The sequence below is a fragment of the Triturus cristatus genome, chromosome 4_2 (assembly GCF_964204655.1).
Source record: "Triturus cristatus chromosome 4_2, aTriCri1.1, whole genome shotgun sequence".
Taxonomy (NCBI): Eukaryota; Metazoa; Chordata; class Amphibia; order Caudata; family Salamandridae; genus Triturus; species Triturus cristatus.
The window spans coordinates 436,275,877-436,296,810 of NC_140586.1; the positions used below are offsets into that span (position 1 = coordinate 436,275,877).

General features: G+C 46.4%; 1 protein-coding gene across 1 annotated transcript in view; it reads right to left on the reverse strand.

Moving 5' to 3' along the window:
- LOC146834536 (deoxyribonuclease-2-beta-like) overlaps positions 1-20,934 on the reverse strand; it is a 278,688-nt gene that overhangs the window by 239,620 nt on the left and 18,134 nt on the right. Inside the window, exon 2 of the mRNA XM_085600118.1 lies at positions 16,157-16,334. Within this exon, the coding sequence (XP_085456244.1) occupies positions 16,157-16,334 (178 nt within the window). The remainder of the gene's footprint in view (positions 1-16,156; positions 16,335-20,934) is intronic.

Consider the following 20,934-nt stretch of genomic DNA (forward strand, 5'->3'; position numbering starts at 1 on the left):
TACTCGGGCCTGGCCGAGCAGGTCCGCCCCTCACGGATCTCCACGGACTACAAGGAAAGAACAGGACACGTCTGAATCCATTCTGGTGGCACGATCAACAGGATGAGGTGTTGCCCCTCCCCTGCCAAAGAGGCACCAGTGAAGGCCCAGGGGAGACAGGTTACCCCCCTCCCCGTACCACCTCAGGTGTTAGCTGGGCCAGAGTCTGGGTCAGGCATCACTTGGCGAGTGGCGGCGGCAGGGGCGGCGGGTAGTGGGTGCCACCCAGGCGTGGGCAGGTCCAGGTGAGGGGCAGCAGTGCAGGGGCAGGCAGCGTGCTCCGCACCACCCGGCAGTGATGGACAGACACAGGCCCACCGCACACGAGGCAGCACCAGGCAGAGATGGGGGTCCCAGGACAGAGAGTGCACTATGCACCCTGCTGGCAGGAAGTTGAGCTTTGGCAGGGCCTGTCGCCCAGAGTCAGCTCGCACACACCGATGATCAAGCCCACAGGGGCACCCCCAATTGGCAGGCAGGACTAGCACCCCCGCTGGACGTTAGTAGCCGGGGTGAGTCAATGTCAGCAGGGGGGCCACGGGCGAGTCTCTCTCTCTGGCGAGCAAATGCGGGGGCGCGAGTTCTATCAAGGAGGGGGGAGAGGGGCGTAATGACCACACCACCCGCACCACCCCTCCACCCTCCGCTGGCTCGCACCCCACTCACCAATAGTCCACCATTAGGCGGGCCAGAGGGGGTCTCCGCTGCTTCAGGGCCGGCTGCTCCAGGGGCCGGAACGAGGCTGTATCCCCGCTGTGGCCCAAATCCACACGAGGGCCCAGGTCCGGGGGCAAAAGAAGCTGCAGGTGACGTCTAGGCCCCCCGGGAGGGCGCCGCTCCACAAGGCCTCAAGTGGGTCTTGGCAGGTCGGGCCACAATCCGTTGATAGACTCAGTCTGGAAGGCCAGGCAGGGCCCAGCGCTCGGGTCGGAGGAACCTGGGACAGCCAGGGGAGGGAGGAAGCCCAATTCCAGTGCACCGCTGCCCGACAAAGGCAGCCGAGATTGGCAGCACCCCCAGGTGCCGTGGGCATCCCGCGAAGCAGCCGATAGGCGCAGGCAGCCAAGCAGAGTCAGCGAGCGGCCGAGCCACTCCTGGCCCCCCCGCACACGGGAGGCAGACCCCACGTCGCTGCCGCAGCACCACCTCAGCACCGCTACCCCCGGTGAGGTGCGCAACCAGGCCTCAAGCCGCGCCGAAAAGCAGGCGGGTGCACTCACCGCTCCAGAGAGGCCCGAGAAGCCCAACAGGAGCGCCAGGTCTCAGACTGTCTGATGCTCTACCAGGTCGCCGAGGAGGCCGCCATCATAGCCGGGCCAGGCCCCGGACATGAGAAGGCCAGATCACGCCACAGGGGCCCCGGGCAGCCGAAGAGCGGGACCGGAGCACAGCTGGCGGGCCGCAGGATCGCCGCTGATCACAGGAGGGTTTCAAAAATAGCAGGTAACGGGCGGATGAAGGCAGGTGACGGAGGGGGTCCGGAGCACTCTCAGAGTGCGACCGCCATCTTGATGCCTCAGGCCACGCCCCCCTACTTAGGCTTTTTAGTGGTGATTCCACTTCTTTTCTCTTCTTCCACCACCCTGCACTTCGTGCCTCTGGAGTCCACTTCTGCAGGTTCTTTTTTATCACTCTTTTCGTTTCCTATCTGACCCAAAAACTCACCTGTTCCTGCCACTGCTGTGTAATCTGGCTCAATGAATCAGCAATCACACTTTGATCAGATTCTCACTGTACTGGTTGTGCTTGTTTTAGGAGTTGATATAGGACTAGGTACTGATTAGATCTGCGTACGATGTGCAAGTCAGAGCTGAAGATCTGCTATAGCCATTTCTGTCTTGCACTTTTCCATTGAGCATATGTGCATACAGAAACATCCAATAGATGATGTTTATAAACAGCAGGCTTCTATTATCTGGAGTGGACCATAAGAAGTGATCCAGCAGAAGCGGTAAACACGTTTTACCTTTTCTCTACTTACTCTTTATCGCTCTAATCATACTGGGCCGTTTACAGCCAAACCGAATCACAGCATTACCCTTACCACAGAGGCGAATTGTCCTCTGATGGATCCTTCTCTGCTGATAGGATGGGTGGGAATTAGGGAGTCCAAAACACAACGCTACCCACCCAATGGGGACTATTAATTGGTGACTAAGTCACAAGTTTGTGATAAGGTTCAAATAACACTCTCAGGACCATACTATAGAAATAAAGTATTGCAAAACCCAACCTCCTAAAGAAGTTAAGTCTAACCAAAAATATGCACACTAAAAGCTCTGCTATAGCAACACAGAATAAAAGAAGCAGAATGTGATACTCTGAAAAGATGATCTGATTCTCCCTACAGCACATTTAGAACTAAATGGAAAAATAGCACAGTTCAATGAAAGAACGTCAGTACACAATAACAGACTCAGACAATTTAGATAATTTGGTTATTGTATTAATGAAAAAGAAAATCTAAGATAAGCAATCTTTTAAGTATTTCAGTCATGAATATTAAAACACGCAGTATAGTATGAACCTACACATTTAGTCAAAGTTCAAAATCTCAGAGTGTAGTTATAAAATAATCATTAGATACAAGGTTCTAACCATCATTAAAGGCAGACAATGGGTTTCAGGAACTTACATTAGTTAGTTACACATTTCAACCTCCATTAAAGGCAGAAGGATGGTTTATTTCTCTAACAGCATCGAAAGGATTCTAAAGCAAAAGGTGTAAAAGGAACCAAGTTAAAGTCTACTACGAGCGAGTCCAAAAAACATGGGCAAAAAGGGGAAATAAAGCAATATCAAGTAGTTCGACAAAAAAGGATTCCAGACCAACTGCTTAAAGGCAGCAGTATCAACAAAAGTCAGTTCGAAAATAAGAGATCAAAGAGTGGTTTATAAAATCCTAGGAAAAGCTTTCAGGGCTCTCGCATAGGAAAAATATAACATGCGCGTTTGGTGATGGATAGTTTGTGGATGAAATCACCAAATATATTTCTATTATTTCTGTATGCTTTCCCATACTGATCTTGAAAAAGAACTGGATTTCCAGGCCTCATAGGTTTGTCAACAGTGAGAAGTATACAACGTAACAGTACATGCAGTGGTGGCCAGCACAGGTAACAGCAGTGGGGCAGTGGGGCGGGACAGGGTAGGGTGGAGGGGGAGAAGTCGACAGATGACGAGGTAGGTTATATGAAATAAATCAAGAAAACTACTTACCTTGTGCTCGGTGATGCGGTGTGCACAGGTAAGTGGTTTTATTTATTTAATTTTACCTACCATGTTGTCTGTCAACTTCTTACCCCCCAACCTGCCCCGTCTCACCTCACCGCCCCATTGCTCTTACCTGTGCCTGCATCCACTGAGTTCATGGCATCAGGTTATAGTTCACTTTTAAACCAAACCATTTCTACAGTGAACTCTAAAGAAATGTGTGAGATGGCAAATGCACAGAACAAATAAAGCAACATTTGGAGAAACGGAAAAGGACCATTGTATTTGGCTTAGAAAAAATGCAGTTTAGGAAAGAAAATGTTTGAAAGCCTTAAAATGCACATCAGCATCCGATTGATTAAACTCAATTGTAATCAAATATAATGCATCAAACCAACGTTTCATAATAAAAGAAAAATAGTAATTGTCGGGAGGAGCCTGGGGAGCGGGACTGGGAACCATTTGTTTACGATGATGTCATGACAACGCAGGTGCGGGACGAGGCCAGTCCCTTTAACATACCAGAAAGCCGTCAAGGGAGGAGTCAGAATGCATGACGCCAGCCCTGTGGACCCTATCTGGAAACCCTGATGCATTGAAGAGGGAGGAGTCCGGAACAACCTGGAGTTCTGCGGACGAGCCGAGGGACGTGGCGGGAAGGGAGAAAATGCCAGATCAGCGACTGCCCAGACGTGCACCGGAGGCCGCCCCGACAACCCCGACACCAGGAGAAAGCGGCGGCAGGGTCCGACACCGCTCCACAAGCCTCCACTCTCCAGGAGGAGGGTGGCTGGAACAGATACATGAGCGTGTCCTGGGACTCGTTAAAGCACAGGAAGGGAACGGGTAGTAAGGTGGGAGCTCACCGCTGCTTTCTTCGCCTCTCTGGTTTCCACCCGTATAGCAGGAACGGTGCTCCCCTCACTTCTGTCTTCCCCTCCCCTCAGTTTGGTTCTCCATATGTAGTGTCCTGCGGGACACGTTCTAGTGTCCCGCAGGAAGTTGCACCTCCAGCCACTCCCTTGAGGGCTGGTCACACTGCACCCCACACCCATCCATCACGGGCGTCACGAGTGACGTGGCCCCGTCAATAAAAGAGCCCGAGTGCACGTGCTCGTGGCCAGTTCACTACTATTCATCTTCTGGTGTCTGTGTCCCTGATTACTGGAATGTGGGCTTAAGGCCCAACACGACAATGGCGACGAGCGGGTCGACCCCCGTGCGTGCGCTGGAAGCCCCTTCACCCGCCTGAGGGACAGTCTAGCCCCTGTCTAGGGCACCCCTGCTGCCGGCTGAACATTTCCTGTTTACGAGGACGTGGGAGACACGGGTCGCAGTACACACAGTGCGTGGAAAGCCCCGTCGCTGTCTCTCACTGAAAAGGAGGAGGATACTTCCCCCCGAACTCCTCCGGCACCTGCACCCGCATGGGCACTGAGCCCACACCAAGCGGTCAACGGCTGCGGTACCTGCAGAGGAGCAGAGCGTAAACCCGGAGGCTGCGAGCCGTAGGAAGGCCGACCGTGTCCATAGTGCCGGCAGAGCCATGCCAGAGTCTGCAAGGTAAACCCCCAAGGCGCGCTCCGGAGATGCATTTGCGGGCGATGGGACTAATGCCATTATCGCAAGTCGGCCACAGTCCCCGCCGGCACGGCCCCCGCAAGCCGAGACTGAGCCTGCCCCCAGTGGCACGGTGAACTTTGCGCTGCTAGTCGAGGTCCCCCTGTGTGTACGCATGTGGAGGAAAGCACTGGCAGCACCTGCTGTGCGCGCCCCCACAGCCTCCAAGCACGACCGGATAGGCGTCCTCCCTGCGGCGAAGAAACGGTGGCAGCACTGTCCTCAAGGGAGAGGTGACAAAGACAGCATCCCAACCAGCTCAGGCCCCCCTGCTATACCCGGGAAAAGTGGAAGATTTCTGCCCCGCTGTACCGGCCCAGTCAGAGCACCGGCAGGGGTCTGCTTTCCCTGCACGCACACTCCGGATGCCTTCTACATCAGTAGCGCTGCACCAGCCTGGGCTACCCCGCAGCTCCCAGTTCTAGGGACAGAGAAAACTACCTTACCTTTTCCCCGTGTAGCTCGCACTGCAGGAAATGTCCCGATACATGTCTCCACAATGCCCATGGGACTACACAGCCGTCTGCGTGTGAAAGGCTGCTGCGGGAGCAGCACCTGCGTCGTCTAGCAGGCAAAGACAGCACCGCACCGAGGCTTTCAAGTTCCAGAAAGACCGCTGAGCCCTGTGCACTGAAGCGCTGCACTGCCACCTAGCGGCCACAAGTGGTAGTGCAGGCGCCCCAAGCAATCACACGAGGAAGAAACAGCCTGCAGTGCAAAACTACGGCAGGAATGCCCAGACCCATGCATCCTCAGAGCCACTGAAACTAGTGGACTCCAGGCCAAGAAACAAAACTGAGTCGTGAGGCATGCCTAAAACCCCCACATAAGTATAGGGTACGGCCCTCTTCACCCCAGCACAAAGTGAACCACGCAGTGTTCCCAGCTCCCACTCGGTGGCCAAAAACAGACAGTCCCTGCAAGAAGCCCGCTCCGCTGGCTACCAGCCAGAGAAAAAATAAAGATAAATAAATAGATGGACACAACCCCCAGCAAAGAGGAAAACTGGCGTCCAAGAGGCAGGATCTATTACCGAAGGGAAGAGCCAGACAATAGAAAGCATCCTGTGAGGACGGGGACCCACCAACACTGTGCACTGCCTCACAACTGCATCATCACCCCAGCATGGCTTCGCAGTGGCAGCAAGCCGACCCAGCACCTGAACAGTAGCCACAGTGCACCTAGGGGTGGTGCACGACACAGTACCTCAACACAGCATGCGCAACACTCGCAGCAAGAGGAAACCCACCAAGGATCAGTGGAATCCCCTACAAAGCCAGTGGAAGTAATCAGCAGCAGCGCGAATGCTTCCATGCCAAAGCAAAGACCCCAGAGGTCCAAGACACCCCAGGGCGACACCCACTGCGGCAGTAGCACTACTGTGGACACAACAAAGCTGCCCCATCACAAGAGTATCAAGCCTCAATACACCTCAGCCACTCTCGGCATGTCAATGAGGAAGTAGCAAGACCTTTGCTGAGATATGCCGGCACCTGCAGCCAGCGTGTGCCAGAGATGCAACCAGGGGCCCAGGACGAACCCAGCACAGGAACGTGCCAAGAAGCAAAACACAGCAACACCCAGCAAGAAGGCATACCGCCATGAGCAAGGAAACTTCAGCAACCGTAAGACTGTCTTTGGACTCACACTGCAGGTGGCGACAGTGCCACCGCACAACCGTTCAAGAGCGCCTCCAGAAACCCTACCCAGGCACGCCCAGTCACAGGCAAGGCATGCTGAAGAGCCTGAGCACTGCTCCCAGTGCCACTGCAGAGATCAGCCTAAGGACGCCCCCCACAACTCACAGAAGAGGAGCTCCAAACCCATAACTAACAAAGAGAAGCCCGTAGCCCAGGACCACCCCAGCAGAATAACGTGCCAAGAAGCGGAAGGACAGCTGAACCCATCAAGAAGGCAAACCCCGAGCGAAGAGCCCAAAGGTGGGGTGCATTGCGCGACACCCCTACAGGCCTCTCAGACCGTCGGAGAGAAAAGACTTCTGCTCAGCCCTGAGCGCTCCAAGGAAGCCTGGAAATTCTCAAGCTCAAGCACTACCCCCAAAGACGCTGCAATCCAAACCCCCACCATCACAAGTGGACGGCCAGCCAGAACAGCAGCGCTGCAAGAGAACTGTCCTCATCCACCGCGCAAGAAAAGACAGGTGCAGAGCACGCACCACACGTGGCTGCCCAAAACCACCGCCAGTGAAGAGGTCGCGTCACCCGCCCCTTCTGGTGAACAGGCACAACGCCAACCACACCACAGGCACACCAGTGCCAGAAGGGAGCGCCCAAGGCGAAGACAGAGCGCACGTGGTCCGAAGCGCGCAGAAGACCACACCAGTGAATCCGACAACACGGGCAGGCGCCCGGGAGATAGAAGCATCTCCGCAACGAAACATAGCTGAGCGCAGCACAGAGAGCGACCATGTCCCCACTGCACCAGCGAAGCCCCGCAGAGGGCCGAAAGCAACACAGGGTCCTCCTCAACACAGCCTCAAGATGGAGTCGGCGGTGACCCACAACAGGCAAGAGAGGAGTCGCACCCGCAGTGGCCCGAAAGCCACACAGTGTCCTCCTCAGCACTACCTCAAGATGGAGTCGGCGGTGACCCACGACAGGCAAGAGAGGAGTCGCACACACCACGTGGCAGGCCGCCACAGCAACAGACACTCCAACACCAGCGACACGCGACTGGACGTCACGTTGCCCGTCAAGCAAGGAGCGCGCTGAAGCGAAGGCAGAAGCCGGCGCCGCGACAGCACCGCCTCGAGGTCCGAGCGCAACGCCCTCGAAGAAAGAAGAGTGACAGCCTGTCACCCTGAAAACCGGAAGACACTGGTGGGCTGAACAGACCAGAAAAGGGAGAAGACCGAGGACTCACAGCAAGCCAAGAGCTCACCCTGACACATCCGACAGCCACCAAGGCGGACCAACGTCCCTGGACACAGCCTCACGGGAGAACCGAATGTAAGCCGCAGCAGTCGCGAACCGAGTCTCTCCACAACGCTTCCCCAGGTGAACGGCCACTCCCCAAGTGTCAGCAGTCCGAGTCAAGTGGCATCCCTGTCCGCAGATGCCACGGCTGAAGATCAGCTCTGAGTGTCCGTCCTCACACCGCCTCAAGATGGAGTCGGCAGTGGCCCCAAGCCAGGCAAGAGAGGATCAACACACTACGTGTTAAACCGCCACGGCCCCTTAACATCAGCAAGGCGGATGCACGTGGCTGCCCAGGTCCATTCTGACACCCGAACTCTCTCAGCAAGCCACCACCACCTGTCATTCCGACTCACCCCCTGGCTGGTAGCCATCACCAGGCCAGCCATCAGCACATGCGTCAAACACCACCTCCCGAGTACCGATGGACTGGAGTCCGAAGCCGTTGCCACACAAGCCGACTAGATGGAACCAGAAACCACCTGTGAACCTGGCCTACACCGGAACCGCGGCAGCGAGTGCAAGTCTTGACCAACAATCATCCACCCATGAGGGTTGTGCGTGCGACCAAGCAATGGCTCCTCGGCGGTCCTGCAGCTGCCACCAGATGGCACACAAGCAGCGGCTCCAGTGCAGCCTTCCTACAGTCCCGCAGCAACCCCGACGACGGGCCTCCCCAGGCGGGAGAGCAAGGTGAGACATTGCCCCACCGACATGATACCGGTCACCGCCAAGTAGTTCAACAGGGACAGTCGGTCCAGCAACACCCACTTGAAATCTCACATGAGACTCCATCCATGGTCACGACTCAGCATACTAAAAGAACTGTTAGAACTCACCACAGACCATCACCGACGTCAGCAAAAGGGAAGCCATACAAGACATGTCTTTGCCAGCGAACTGTCGGTATGCAGCGGACGTCTCCAAGCCAGCAGTCGTGGCCTGAGCCCTTCAGGTTAAAGTACGGGTGTCTGCTAAAGAAGGTCCTGCCGCTAGCCAAGTTCACCAGCCCATGTCTGAGGTCGTCCTGCCACCTGACTCGAGAGACTGATGGACCCGGTGGTACTTAGGTAACCGTTTGTTTTCTTCCCCACAGGTTGGACTGACACTTTGTTTGTCCTTCAATAAAGTTGGGGAGGAATGTAGTGTCCTGCGGGACACGTTCTAGTGTCCCGCAGGAAGTTGCACCTCCAGCCACTCCCTTGAGGGCTGGTCACACTGCACCCCACACCCATCCATCACGGGCGTCACGAGTGACGTGGCCCCGTCAATAAAAGAGCCCGAGTGCACGTGCTCGTGGCCAGTTCACTACTATTCATCTTCTGGTGTCTGTGTCCCTGATTACTGGAATGTGGGCTTAAGGCCCAACACGACACCATAGACCGCCCACTGACCCTTGATTTCTTTTGTGTTTTGGGGACTTCCTCATCTTTTGGAGCCAGCCAGGAACTCCATCCAGAGTCTCTGACGTTGGAGCCCTCCTCCTTTCTGTTCTGGGACCGGTGAAAATAAGAGGAATACTCTTCAACTGGACCTTACACTGACATTGTGTACTTTTCTTTTGTTTGAACAGACCATTGGCAATAAAGCCATCCCCCTCAAAATACTTGAGTGCCTGCGTTTCCCTGAGGATCCCAAATCACCCCCCCTTAAGGCGTGACAGTAATGCTTCACCAATGTATTATTACATGAAACTGATTAACGTTAACTATGGCCTACTGCCACAAATTTTCAACAACCATGCATGCAAATTATTCTTAAAAATCATTTTACTAAACTTGTTTGTGGTTTTCTATAACTATTATGGTCTCTGCTGTCATGATTGTAAGTTTCAGCTGCCTAACAAAATTTATCGCGAAATTGCACCATATTCTGTTTATGATGCATTACAATGAAAGGCAATAGAAAAGCTAGGCCACATTGTGGGAATTATATTATTTTATCAGTAAGTGAATAATAAAACATTATATTCATAATTCATCTTGTTGACAAAACCTATTATTAAGCGTTATTGAAAATAATGTATTTAATTTCTCTTTGTCTTACACTTTCCAAGCACGCTTTTATGGTGCTGTTATGTCACTTGTCTCAATTGCTGTGCCATTTCATTTCACGTGTGCAATGGGCATGTTCAGGTTTGTGTCTAAATCAGTAAGTGTGTGGTGTAAAGTGTTTTGCATCATCAAAAGCCTTTTATTCTGACTGGAATCATAATAAAAGCAGTCTTCTTTCAACGCATTCTGTCTCAGCTCTTTCGAGGCCCGTACCCAATCATCCCACTTAGCAGCTCAAACTAAGGAGATATTTCTGCTTAAGCCTCTGGGGCAAATTGGGTTATCTCTAATATGTGAAAGAAAAAGTGAATTACTGATCTGAAACTTCGGCATTGCACTGGTTTTTGCTGGACTCTGTTAATGCAGAGAGCTGCAACTACCGGTGGAATCACAGAGGCAATGAATCAGCTGGTGCCACTGCACCAGCTGCACTACCTGAACCTATCCCTTGCTGGTCAGGGGAGATGTCTGAGGGACCGATAACAGACTTGTGGTGGCGGTCGCCCAACACAACCATAGTGGTCGTGCCGCCTTAAGACCGCCGACTCTGCCAGGTAACAGCTGGTCCCTGTCGGTGGTGCGGTGGTCCAGAGGCATCTATATGCTTGGCGGGGCCGACGGTGTCCCACCAAGCATATTACGACTTTCATCACCACCACTGTTTTCATGGAGGTCTTTCCTCCATGAAAACGATGGCAGTGAGGAAACAAAGGGGGTACTCCAGGGCCCCCTTGTGCCTCATGTCTTGTGGATGCACACAGGGGGGCACAACATGTGCCCCCTTGTGTGCATGCACAGATGTCTCAGCACGCCATGGACTTTTCAGTCCAAGCAGTGCTGGAACTTCCTTTGATGTTTCCAATGCGGTGCCTAGTTTATATACACTGCTGTGGGACCACCAAAGGAATAGCCCGCTATTGATTTAAAAAGTCAAATTAGGGCATGCGTTCTCCACACAGGCTTGGCGGTGCGGCGGCGGGACTGCCTCGCCACTGCACCGTCAAACTCATAATCGGGTACTAAGTGTTTTCTATTTAGATAGTGTCATGTGAAAATATCACTATTACACGTCATTATATCAGATTTCACTGCACCCTTCAGTCTTTTCTTTTCTGCGACTCTCACCACCAACTCATTTTGGCTTCTGGCTAAAAAGACTCTGTGATCTATCCCGTGAAAATGAATTACGTTTTTCTGCACTTAAAAATAAAACAAAACACAGGAGAGCGAGAGAAAGAGCTGGCACGCATTCTAGACTAAATACAGATGTACAGATTAAAATTAATCCAAATACTCCACTAAAATTACATTTGCATTCACATCGTCAGGTTATAATTTAAGAACCTTACAGTAGGGTACTACAGAAACCATTGAATCTAAACAAACAAAATTCTACAAATTGATTGTTTAGAATTATTTCAAATTAGGGATGTGGTGTTGAAAAAAATATTGTTTTACTTAAACAACATAAATTTGCCTGTGTGGTGTAAATCTTTTCGGAGAGCAAGTAAGGAAAAGGATCGTCAAAAGTGCTGGCTAACCCCATGGTAATTCTACCTATGTGATTCAATCATTTATTTATTTGTATAGTTATTTTAAACCATTACAAGAAAGTGTAGAACATACCTGTAAATGATGGAAAAAAATGATTGGTTAAAAAATATATTACAAAGGGGCCTATTCACAAACAGCACTTTGCAGTGCTTTAAAATGCTATTCTAAAAACCAATGTGTGTAATATCCACTCCCACCTTTCCTATCTATTCTATAGAAATATCCTCACACATGTAAGTTTACTACTGAGCAGTAAATGTAGGAGTGGTGAAAAATTGAAAATATATACTACAGAATCGGTGTGGTTAAGGAAGGAGTAAGGAAGGGTAAAGGATGGATTAGGAAGGGGTTTAGGGAGGAACATGCACCCACCCACACAAGAGTACGCCCACTGTTATTCACAATCTGCGCTTTTAAATTTACATAAGGCTAAAAGGAGCCCACAACAGTATTAAATTACTCCAGCTTAGATCTAATCTTCATATGGTAAAGGGAAAACTAAAAATATTGATTAAACTTGGAAAAAGTTAATAACATTTTTTTTAAGTTAAATATTACTGTACATTAATTTGATATATTTATTAAAAATGTAGAACAAAAGAAGAAAATACTACAGCACTTTAAACGTAATTTTTGATTAAATCTTTATTTAGTTTTCATATATTAAATAAAATCAAATTATTTTTCCGAAGTTTAATTTAAAAGTGGGGCGCAGAATTAAATTAAAGTAATACACTTTTATTTTATTGAACTGTAATATTACCTTAATGTTTAAATGAAAAAGGTATTTAATTTTTGTAATTAAATTATAAATATGTTTTATTTTTATATATTTCTAACATTAAATTATATTTATTTTGTATTTTTAACTATTTTCAATAAATGAATTTAATTTAACATAATTTCCTTTGTGGTTTTATTATAAGTCTATACCTCTATTATTTTCTCTGGATGGATGTGGCAATACTAGTGACTGGCCATGTATGGTACTGGATTTACTACTTTTGGCAGTGATAATGTGCACTCGTAAATTTTGTTCCACCCCCTTTTCCAGGGGGTGGCAGATGTGTAAGTGTACACCTTTGAGTAACTTTACAGTAATAAAGTTACTCAGAAGTGTAAAAGTACACTTACACATGTAAATTCCTCAGAAGTGTAAGTTCACTTTGTGAATAGCCCAAAAGTCACTAAGCCAACTATTAATAAAGTGTATCTAACAGTTTTTTATTTTTTGCTCCAAGGAAAGACACCTCAACAGTTACCAGTTTAGTCTATTTTTATTTCGTAGTAACCCTGCCCTAATACATTCAATCTTCTATAACTAGAGGAGCTAGTCATCTGTAGTCACCCTGACCCATAGTTTCCCTATTTCCTGTTCCATCCTCTAAGCCTGCAGGAAGTGGTGGCATTGCTGGCTAGTGCCCATCCCTGGGCTCCTGGTGGTACTGTCACTGTCCCTGCTATAACTATATTACATCTATTCTGCTGACAATGTGAAACCTCTCTAATGTCCTATATTTATTTAATAAGTCATTGGGTCTTCTTCCTCTTCCGGCATTCATTGTTGAGGTGACCTGTCCTGTGAGGAAGGTATTCTAAAACACACTTCCTCCCTCAGCATGTGTGTTCACAATCATATTGCATGTTGCTGGTAGGAGTATTGTGGTGTGCTTGCAACAATGTTTTCAGTGCCAGATGTCTGTCCAATTGGCTTAGTTCTGCCTGTTGAACAGGCTTCTTTCTAGTGGACATGAATCTCTTAAACATTTCATGGGTTGTGACCAGTGTGGTGTGATTTTAAAATGCTTAAAGCAAAGGTGGCTTGAAAGTGCAGCAAAATCATTTTCGTTGACAGGAGGCCCATCGCCTGTCTTTATGACTTCAGGGAGAGAACAGCTTATCCAGTACATGAATTACATTTTCGCTGGTGGTGGAGGATAGCTTACTAAATAGAGGAAACCTACATTGCACCAGGCACTCCCTGACAAAGGTGACATTTGCTGGGCAGGTGGTTTATCGCTGTGACTAACCACTTGGCACTTGTAAGATTCTTGAGGGTGTCTCTGGCTAGTTAGTCAAGGCATGGAAACCAGCTCTTTTTATGATCACTACTCCCTGGTGCCCTTCATGACCAGGGCTTACAACCCAGTCAACAAACAGTCCAATTTCTAACATTACACATTCCGGTCTTTCAATCACAAACTCGTCTCCTTGCTATCCTGAACCACCCGACATATTTAGGGAAAGTTACTTTTGTAACACACACACTCATGAATACTAAATTAGGGGATCTGTTCAAGAAATAAATATTGAAACCCTTCCATTTACTTCACAATGAATTTGACTTCCATAAGAATTCATTTTTCAAATTTCTACTCTTTGTCCTTGAACGAAAGAAAATGCTGACTATTTCATTATACCAACATAATTTCTTAAGTCTAATGTTTCTTAAGGGAGGTCTTTTTATTTATGCCTGTCTTGTCAAGAACAAACTGGACAATAGGCTACACTAGACCTTAAAATGGTCTTCATGGTTATCTGAAACCATAAACATAGACCACATTTCCTGCATACTTAGATGATTCTGCAAAGTAATCACTCCCGCAAAACTAAGAAGCTGTTTATACCATGCGCTATTTGATTTCTAGCTTATAAAATGGCATAATAAAACTAAACTTTGCCACCGCCGCTCTTGCATACAAATAAGCACTGTGCCTATGTTCGATAGGTGTCCCATTTGAAGGGAATTTTGGATCAACAGCTTTAAAAAGAGGATTTGGTGTTTTATGCCATGACAGCCCCTCAGACACTCATTGCCAAAATATTGAAAAATAGTTTGATTCCTTCTTTTTCTAAATGGTGGAAGGACTTCTGTGAAGCTTTTGAAATACAAGACTAATCACATCTGCACAAGTCAATTTACGTAAGTTTAATCATCAATTCAAAAAAATGATTACCAATGTATGCCCTTAAATTATAATTATCCCCTCCTTTTATGAGGATGAAATTAATTTAGGACTTAAGCAAAACAGTTGTTTGTTTTTTCGTTTCCTTTTTTTTTGTGTAGCTCACGTTTCATGTATTATATTGCTCAAAAAATGTGTGGGCGTATTTATGCGATTCCTGCATCACTTTTGTGCCATGTAAAGTGGTACATGCTTGATGCGGGACACTCAATCTGATTTAAGAAGCTATGGATGCTTGTTTCCAGTCCAGGGAGGGCCTGGCTTAGCAGTTCGGTCTGGACTGTTCCCGTAAGGACCAAGGTCCAGACTGATTTGCATATGGCTGGGTCCAAATTGGGGTGGCGTGGTAAGCAAAAGAATGATAGATTACACCCAGATCGTTTGTGACTGGTGTGAATGTTTGCATTGTTCGGCATTCCGTCCATCATTTGTTCCTTTTGCACTTGTTGCCCTAAGTGGGAAGGGTATGATTAGACATGGGTCCCATGCTCACCCCACCACAGGATTCTAGCTAGCTTGGCTGATGAGGGGTGATGCCCTGAAACCAGTCCCAGGATGCTTGTTTCCAGTCCAGGGAGGACCTGGCTTGGCAGTTCGGGCTAGACTGTTCCCATAAGGAACAGGGTCAAGACTGATGTACATACGGATGGGTCCAAATTGGGGTGGTGTAGCGAGCAAAAAACGATGGACTAAACCTAGATCTTTGTGACTAGGGTGTTTGCATTGTTCCACATTCCATCCATCATTTTTCCTTTTGCATATGCCAAGCAATCCTGCATGAATTATGAATCATCACCTTACTCTGCACCCCGGAGGCATTCCATGGACATTGCAGTGGGTTTTCCTGTGCAGCACCCATGGAATTTGATGCTGCCCCAGATTTACAAAATCATGTACACCTGGGGAAGTGCCAAAACCTTATGCCTCCCAAGGTGAGGCGTAATGAGGAGAAATATGTTTATTTTTCCTTGTCTTTTCCTCTTTCTATGTATGCTGCATTCTGCGCCACACATAGAAAAAGGAAAACACCTCTTAGGCTTGTTTGTGTGTAGGAAAGTGACCCTTCCTGAACAAAAACAATCCTGCATGCAACAGAGCTAGGCTGCCGAAATGCCAAAGCAGGGAGGAAGACAAGAATGCACTGTATTGCAAAAATATGGTGCATTCCTGCCCTTTCACTTTGACGCAGGACAGCACAGCAAGTTGCCTTGCTGTGCTGCCCTACGCCAAAATCCTATAAATGAGGCCCCAGATATTTAGCAAATAAAGGTACTCCAAATATTAACAACAATGGCGTGCACTATCTCATTCTTACTTCTAAATCATACTTGAAAACTGCAAAACATGTGTGGGTACCATTTTAATGACCAATAGTCACCCATCGCTCCCATTACTAATTTGCCTTTTCCTGGTATAGCAGAATCTCGGAGTGGATCCTGGAAGGTTTATCAGTAACTGACCAAATACCCAGTTTATTGTAACTTTCTGTAGTACGAAATGATTGTAGCTGAACTAAGTTTCCACACATACATTTTTTTCCACAGTTCTGAGGAAAAGAACAATTTATAACATAGTACATGATATTTTACTCAGGTTTTCAATTCATTCTGTGGCGATATCACTCATTTGACTTTATATAACCCATATATAACCCATATTTTGGTTGGCCTACATTAAGTAAATTATGTCATTAATCTGATATGTTGGTTTACAGTGGCTATTTTTCACACATTTGCCTAAATATATGTTTTTAGAAAAGTCAACATGGACTTGCCTGTTTTGCGTAAGTTCGGTACAGCTGTTCCAAAGTTACCCCTAGCGCACTGTTAGTCATGTTAATCAAAAAGTTGCTCAGTTGCCATTCCAGAGATTGAGAATCGAGGTACATATAATCCAGCCCGGTCACAGCTCGTTTATTAATTTTGTATTTTGGTAATTTATAGAGGACAAACCTGAAAATAAAAAGATTGGAATACATTATAAGTCTAATTAATTCTTTAACATTTTCATTAAACACAGTGTACTATGATTGTAGTACAAATCAAAGTGAACTACAGCAGTGCATTAATAAATCTGTCACGCATCATAAAAAAAATCACCAAGTAGTTTGTGAACTCTCATGCAATAATATATGGTGTATTTTTTCCACATTTCACTCTGAACTAGCCTTGAGGCAGTATGTATGAATCTCAATGTAATTGGAAAACCTTCCTTTTGTGGACCAAATATGGTCTATAAACTTTAGTTTGAAACTCCCCCCAAACTTGTAATGAATTCTCACCCAAAACACAGTATGCAATTGTTCCCAGGTGTACCATGGGAGATTTCTAAAACGCACAAACAAATCATCCCAAGATTCAGCATAAATATCTCCCTCAAAATGCTAATTTTATTTTAGACATATGCACTATTACATTTGCAATGTGCCACAAAGTCTAAAACGTATGCATTAAATTCAGTCATGAAATTCAAATATAAATCTTCATATTTCATGTCAATACACACAAACGCACATTTAGATTTCCCCGATGCACAAGTAAATCTTTCTCAAATATCAAAAGTCTGCTCCAAAATATGTCATAAAATCTGTCTCAAATACACTATGGAGTCTCTTGATAAGCATCATGGAATGCCTTCCAAGTATACCACCGGAATGGCCATCTAATCGGCTGTGCAAAAACCTCTAGAGCTGAGCTAGTTAGACCTGCTTTGGGATAGGCCCTTGGTGGTTCCTATCAGCTCCCCCAGGTCACTATCAAATAACAGTTGCATGATGAATGATAAGCCAAACTACTTAGAAAATGGTGTACTGGGCTATGAGCACAGAGCATGGCCTGAGCCGAGTGCACACATGCCCTCACTTACACCTGGACTGATGCTCTAAATATTCAGCCAACTTCCCACCATGGCTGCTGGCATAGTTTCCATTCAATTACTAGGGCAATTGGGCCATGATACGAAAATGGGGGTGTGGACATCAATAAGGCAGTGCCAATATTCCCCAGGGAGCAGTACCACTAATATTCTTAAGATTACTCTGTACAATATTGTCAATGAAACTTCAAGGATTACCCTTGTTCCAGGTCTGTTTATGCCAATACCAATATTGTCCACCATTCAAAGGCTTCCAATGCTGTTGGTGGTTTTACTAGGTGTGTTACTAGTGGTAAAGCTCGGGTTAGCTTAACGAATAAACATTTTTGGAATGTGGCTGGTCTAACCACTAAATTGGTTGATCCCGATTGGCTTAATTTAATTTATGGCTTCAAGATTTTAGGCTTTCAGGAAACCTGTGCAGCTGAGATCTGTCACATTAATGGGTTTAAAAATGTTTTCACCCCTGCTACCTTGTCCAGTCATGGGAAGAACAAGGGTGGCCTATGTACGTTCGTCTCACACAGGCTGAACTTAGTTAGGATAACCCTTGTAGTATCCAATACCTACTATCAGGTTTTAAAAATTCATATTGATAAATCCCATTGTACTGTGCTTTTAAACTTTTATAATAACATTCTCGCATTGCAAATCCGGGAGGTTTTAATGCTATTACAGGAGGACTTTGACTTTATTTATGGGAAAATAACCAAAGACCTCTGTGTAATCTGGGGCGGGGACTTTAATATTAGTCTTTGCACTCATATGGCAGGAGGACATTGTGGTCTATCATCTGATGATGATATAGATACCTCTCATTTCTCTCATTCCCTTTTCGGGGATACACTAAATCTGGTCAAATATACTATGGATCTGGGTTTCGCCAACAACCTCTGTTCACCACCCATACCGTTTAGCGGTACATTTAACAGTCGTGGGTCGTGCACAATTATACATTTTCTTTTAATATTAAATAGATACTCCGACCGCTGCTATTCTGGGTCCGTCTGAGACAAACCCCTGAATTAGCCAGCTATGCCAATGCCTTGAATGACATCATCCATTTAAATACAGGCAACAAGATCAAATGGATTTACAAATTAAAACAGCTAGACACAGAAATTGGATTTGGGGAGGCTTGGTCTAGACAGATCCCACCTACCAAGCAAATTATAAGAAAAGCATACTGGGACTGGATCTGGGGAGTGGAAGCCAGAAACACTAACCGTGGAACCCTCACAGATCAATTTTTAGAGCACAAGCTCGAGGCCAAAATTGAGCAATATCTCGATTTCATTCTATCCCCATGAGACAGAATGCTCTATATAAGGCTCAGGTTTGGCACACTTCCGCTCAATATCTTTGTAGCAAGTTGGAAGAGTTCGAGAGTGACAGCTACTAACTGCCCTGGCTGCCCTGCCCCCCTTGAATCCATTCCCCACGTTCTCTTCGCATGCCCGGCATATAGAACAGCGAGGAGGAAGTGGCTTCGACCAATCTGCAGGAATTTGGGCTTTGCGGATTATAGGGCGGCACTACGATTTATTTTAACTGATGCTTCTGTACTTGCCACAGTATGTGGGGTAGCCAAATACTTGGGGTGTGCTTGGCTGATACGCACTAAAATGTTAATGTCCTCAAGAGCTGGGCTCCCAGAAGCTTAGGTTCATTCCGTATGCATGGCGAATACTGTATTCATGGTTTTATATGTATATATTCTCTTTTTTTTTACATCTTTTTATACTGCCATATGATGTACATTGCATAGCTTTTATGCTGTCCACATTGGTGTACTTTTATGACATTTTATATCGAATAAAGTCATATTACTTACCTACTAATATATAACTCACCCTATCGCCTTTAGTGACCATTTTCCAATTAGTGTTACTGATGGAGCAGGTATTGCAAAATGTTGTATACCTCCTCTATTTTGCATGAAAACACTAATTAGATAATCTATTAATTATAATATTATTAAATGAGTGTTGCATGTATATTAATCAACAGTATTAAAACCAAACTACACGTGGGAACTGCTATTTGCATGGCTTAATAATTCAAGTAACTAAAATCTGTACGCGTATTAACAATAGTATATGTGGTAATTGTATATTGCACGATATATTGGTTTGTGACGTTTGCATCTTCGTGGAGGATTGAAAAGGTGATTATGATTGCTTTAAATGTCGCTATATGCTAGATAAATACAAACACATAAAGGGATTAGTAAGGGGTTAACATTAGAATCATAATTTCTATATATTAACTATTCTTTTGTGTTTGTTTCGCTTAAGTTGACATCTGGGCCTAATCCAAAATGGCCGCTGACTTCGTACCCAGAAGTGGCCACCATCTCGTGAGGCGTGGAGTCAAATACGCATGCCCGGACGGTATCGTGAACTTCTTAGCAACCTTTACACATCGTGTCCCTGGTCTAGGATAACAGTTTGGTGGTCTGCCAAGATAAGGGAACAATCAAGACTTCAACAGACCGGAACAAGACGATTTCAAATGTGTACTAGTGACCTCACAACTCGGACTGAGCTGAGACTCTGGGAATAAGAATCGGACGATCCCAACCAGCCAATCACCACTGTTCTAGGCCTAAAAATGTATCTTCTTTAACCTGAAATCATTATAAAAAGGGTGGTAGAATAGAGAGGTCGTCGTCGTTGACGCCTTTCCTGATGGTCCAGATGCTGCCCGACCGTTTGATGACTGCAAACTTTTTCCAAATCCACGGGCTATGATAGATGCTTGCATGATTTCTGGTCCTTGATAAATTTGGGACTGTAACGTGCTGAGCAGAGGATTTTGGACTTTGAGCCTCGACCTGCTTATTCGGACAATTTACGACAAATTTGGTTATGCAGAGCCAATGAATTAGAGGATCCCAGATAGCCAGATTAGGTAAATATGATGTTCTGCGATTTACTCAAATTGATCTAGAAATTCTAAACTTTGACGAAACAAGCGAAAATATAAATCATTATAAAAATATACATAAACAAATATTGATTAAAGTGTGAGTTTGTGGTTTTTCATTAAGGGAAATGAGGATTCTGAGTCTTAAATGTGTTTTAGCTGGTTCTAAATCACCATTAACCAATCCAACTAATTGGTCCGTCGACCAAGTGGGTGGAGTGCCTTGATGTTTAGGATTATGGATCTATATAATGTATATTTTGTAAAATAACTTTTCTCTCCCTATAGGTTATAAGGTGTTCCCCCACATGTCCAGCGCAAGAGTTGTATCATCCCTCCTGTGTGCAGACTCGTGAGAGAGAGACGTATGAGTGTTGGTGTTATGGGCCCCACCAATGAATGCGTGTGTGAATGAGTTAGTGTGACGGCGGGTCTGCGACGCAGGGAGGACAGTTTGTGCTCTCATTCTTTCCCCAGCTTTTGCGCTGGATCATTACCGTAGATCTGCCATCCAAATTGCTAACAACTGGACATACAGTCATGGGGCCTTTACAGGACCCCGTAATTAATAGAAGTGATGGATTTACGATTAGATGGGCAGGTGTAGATACTTCTTTTTTAACTACATCAATTTTAATTAATTGCAAAACAGATTTTTTAATATGCCTCGATGAGACCACGCTAGATGTTAATGTTCTCAGTTCTTTCTGTAAAATTTCAAAGGCTATTCATAATAGCCTAATAATCAAC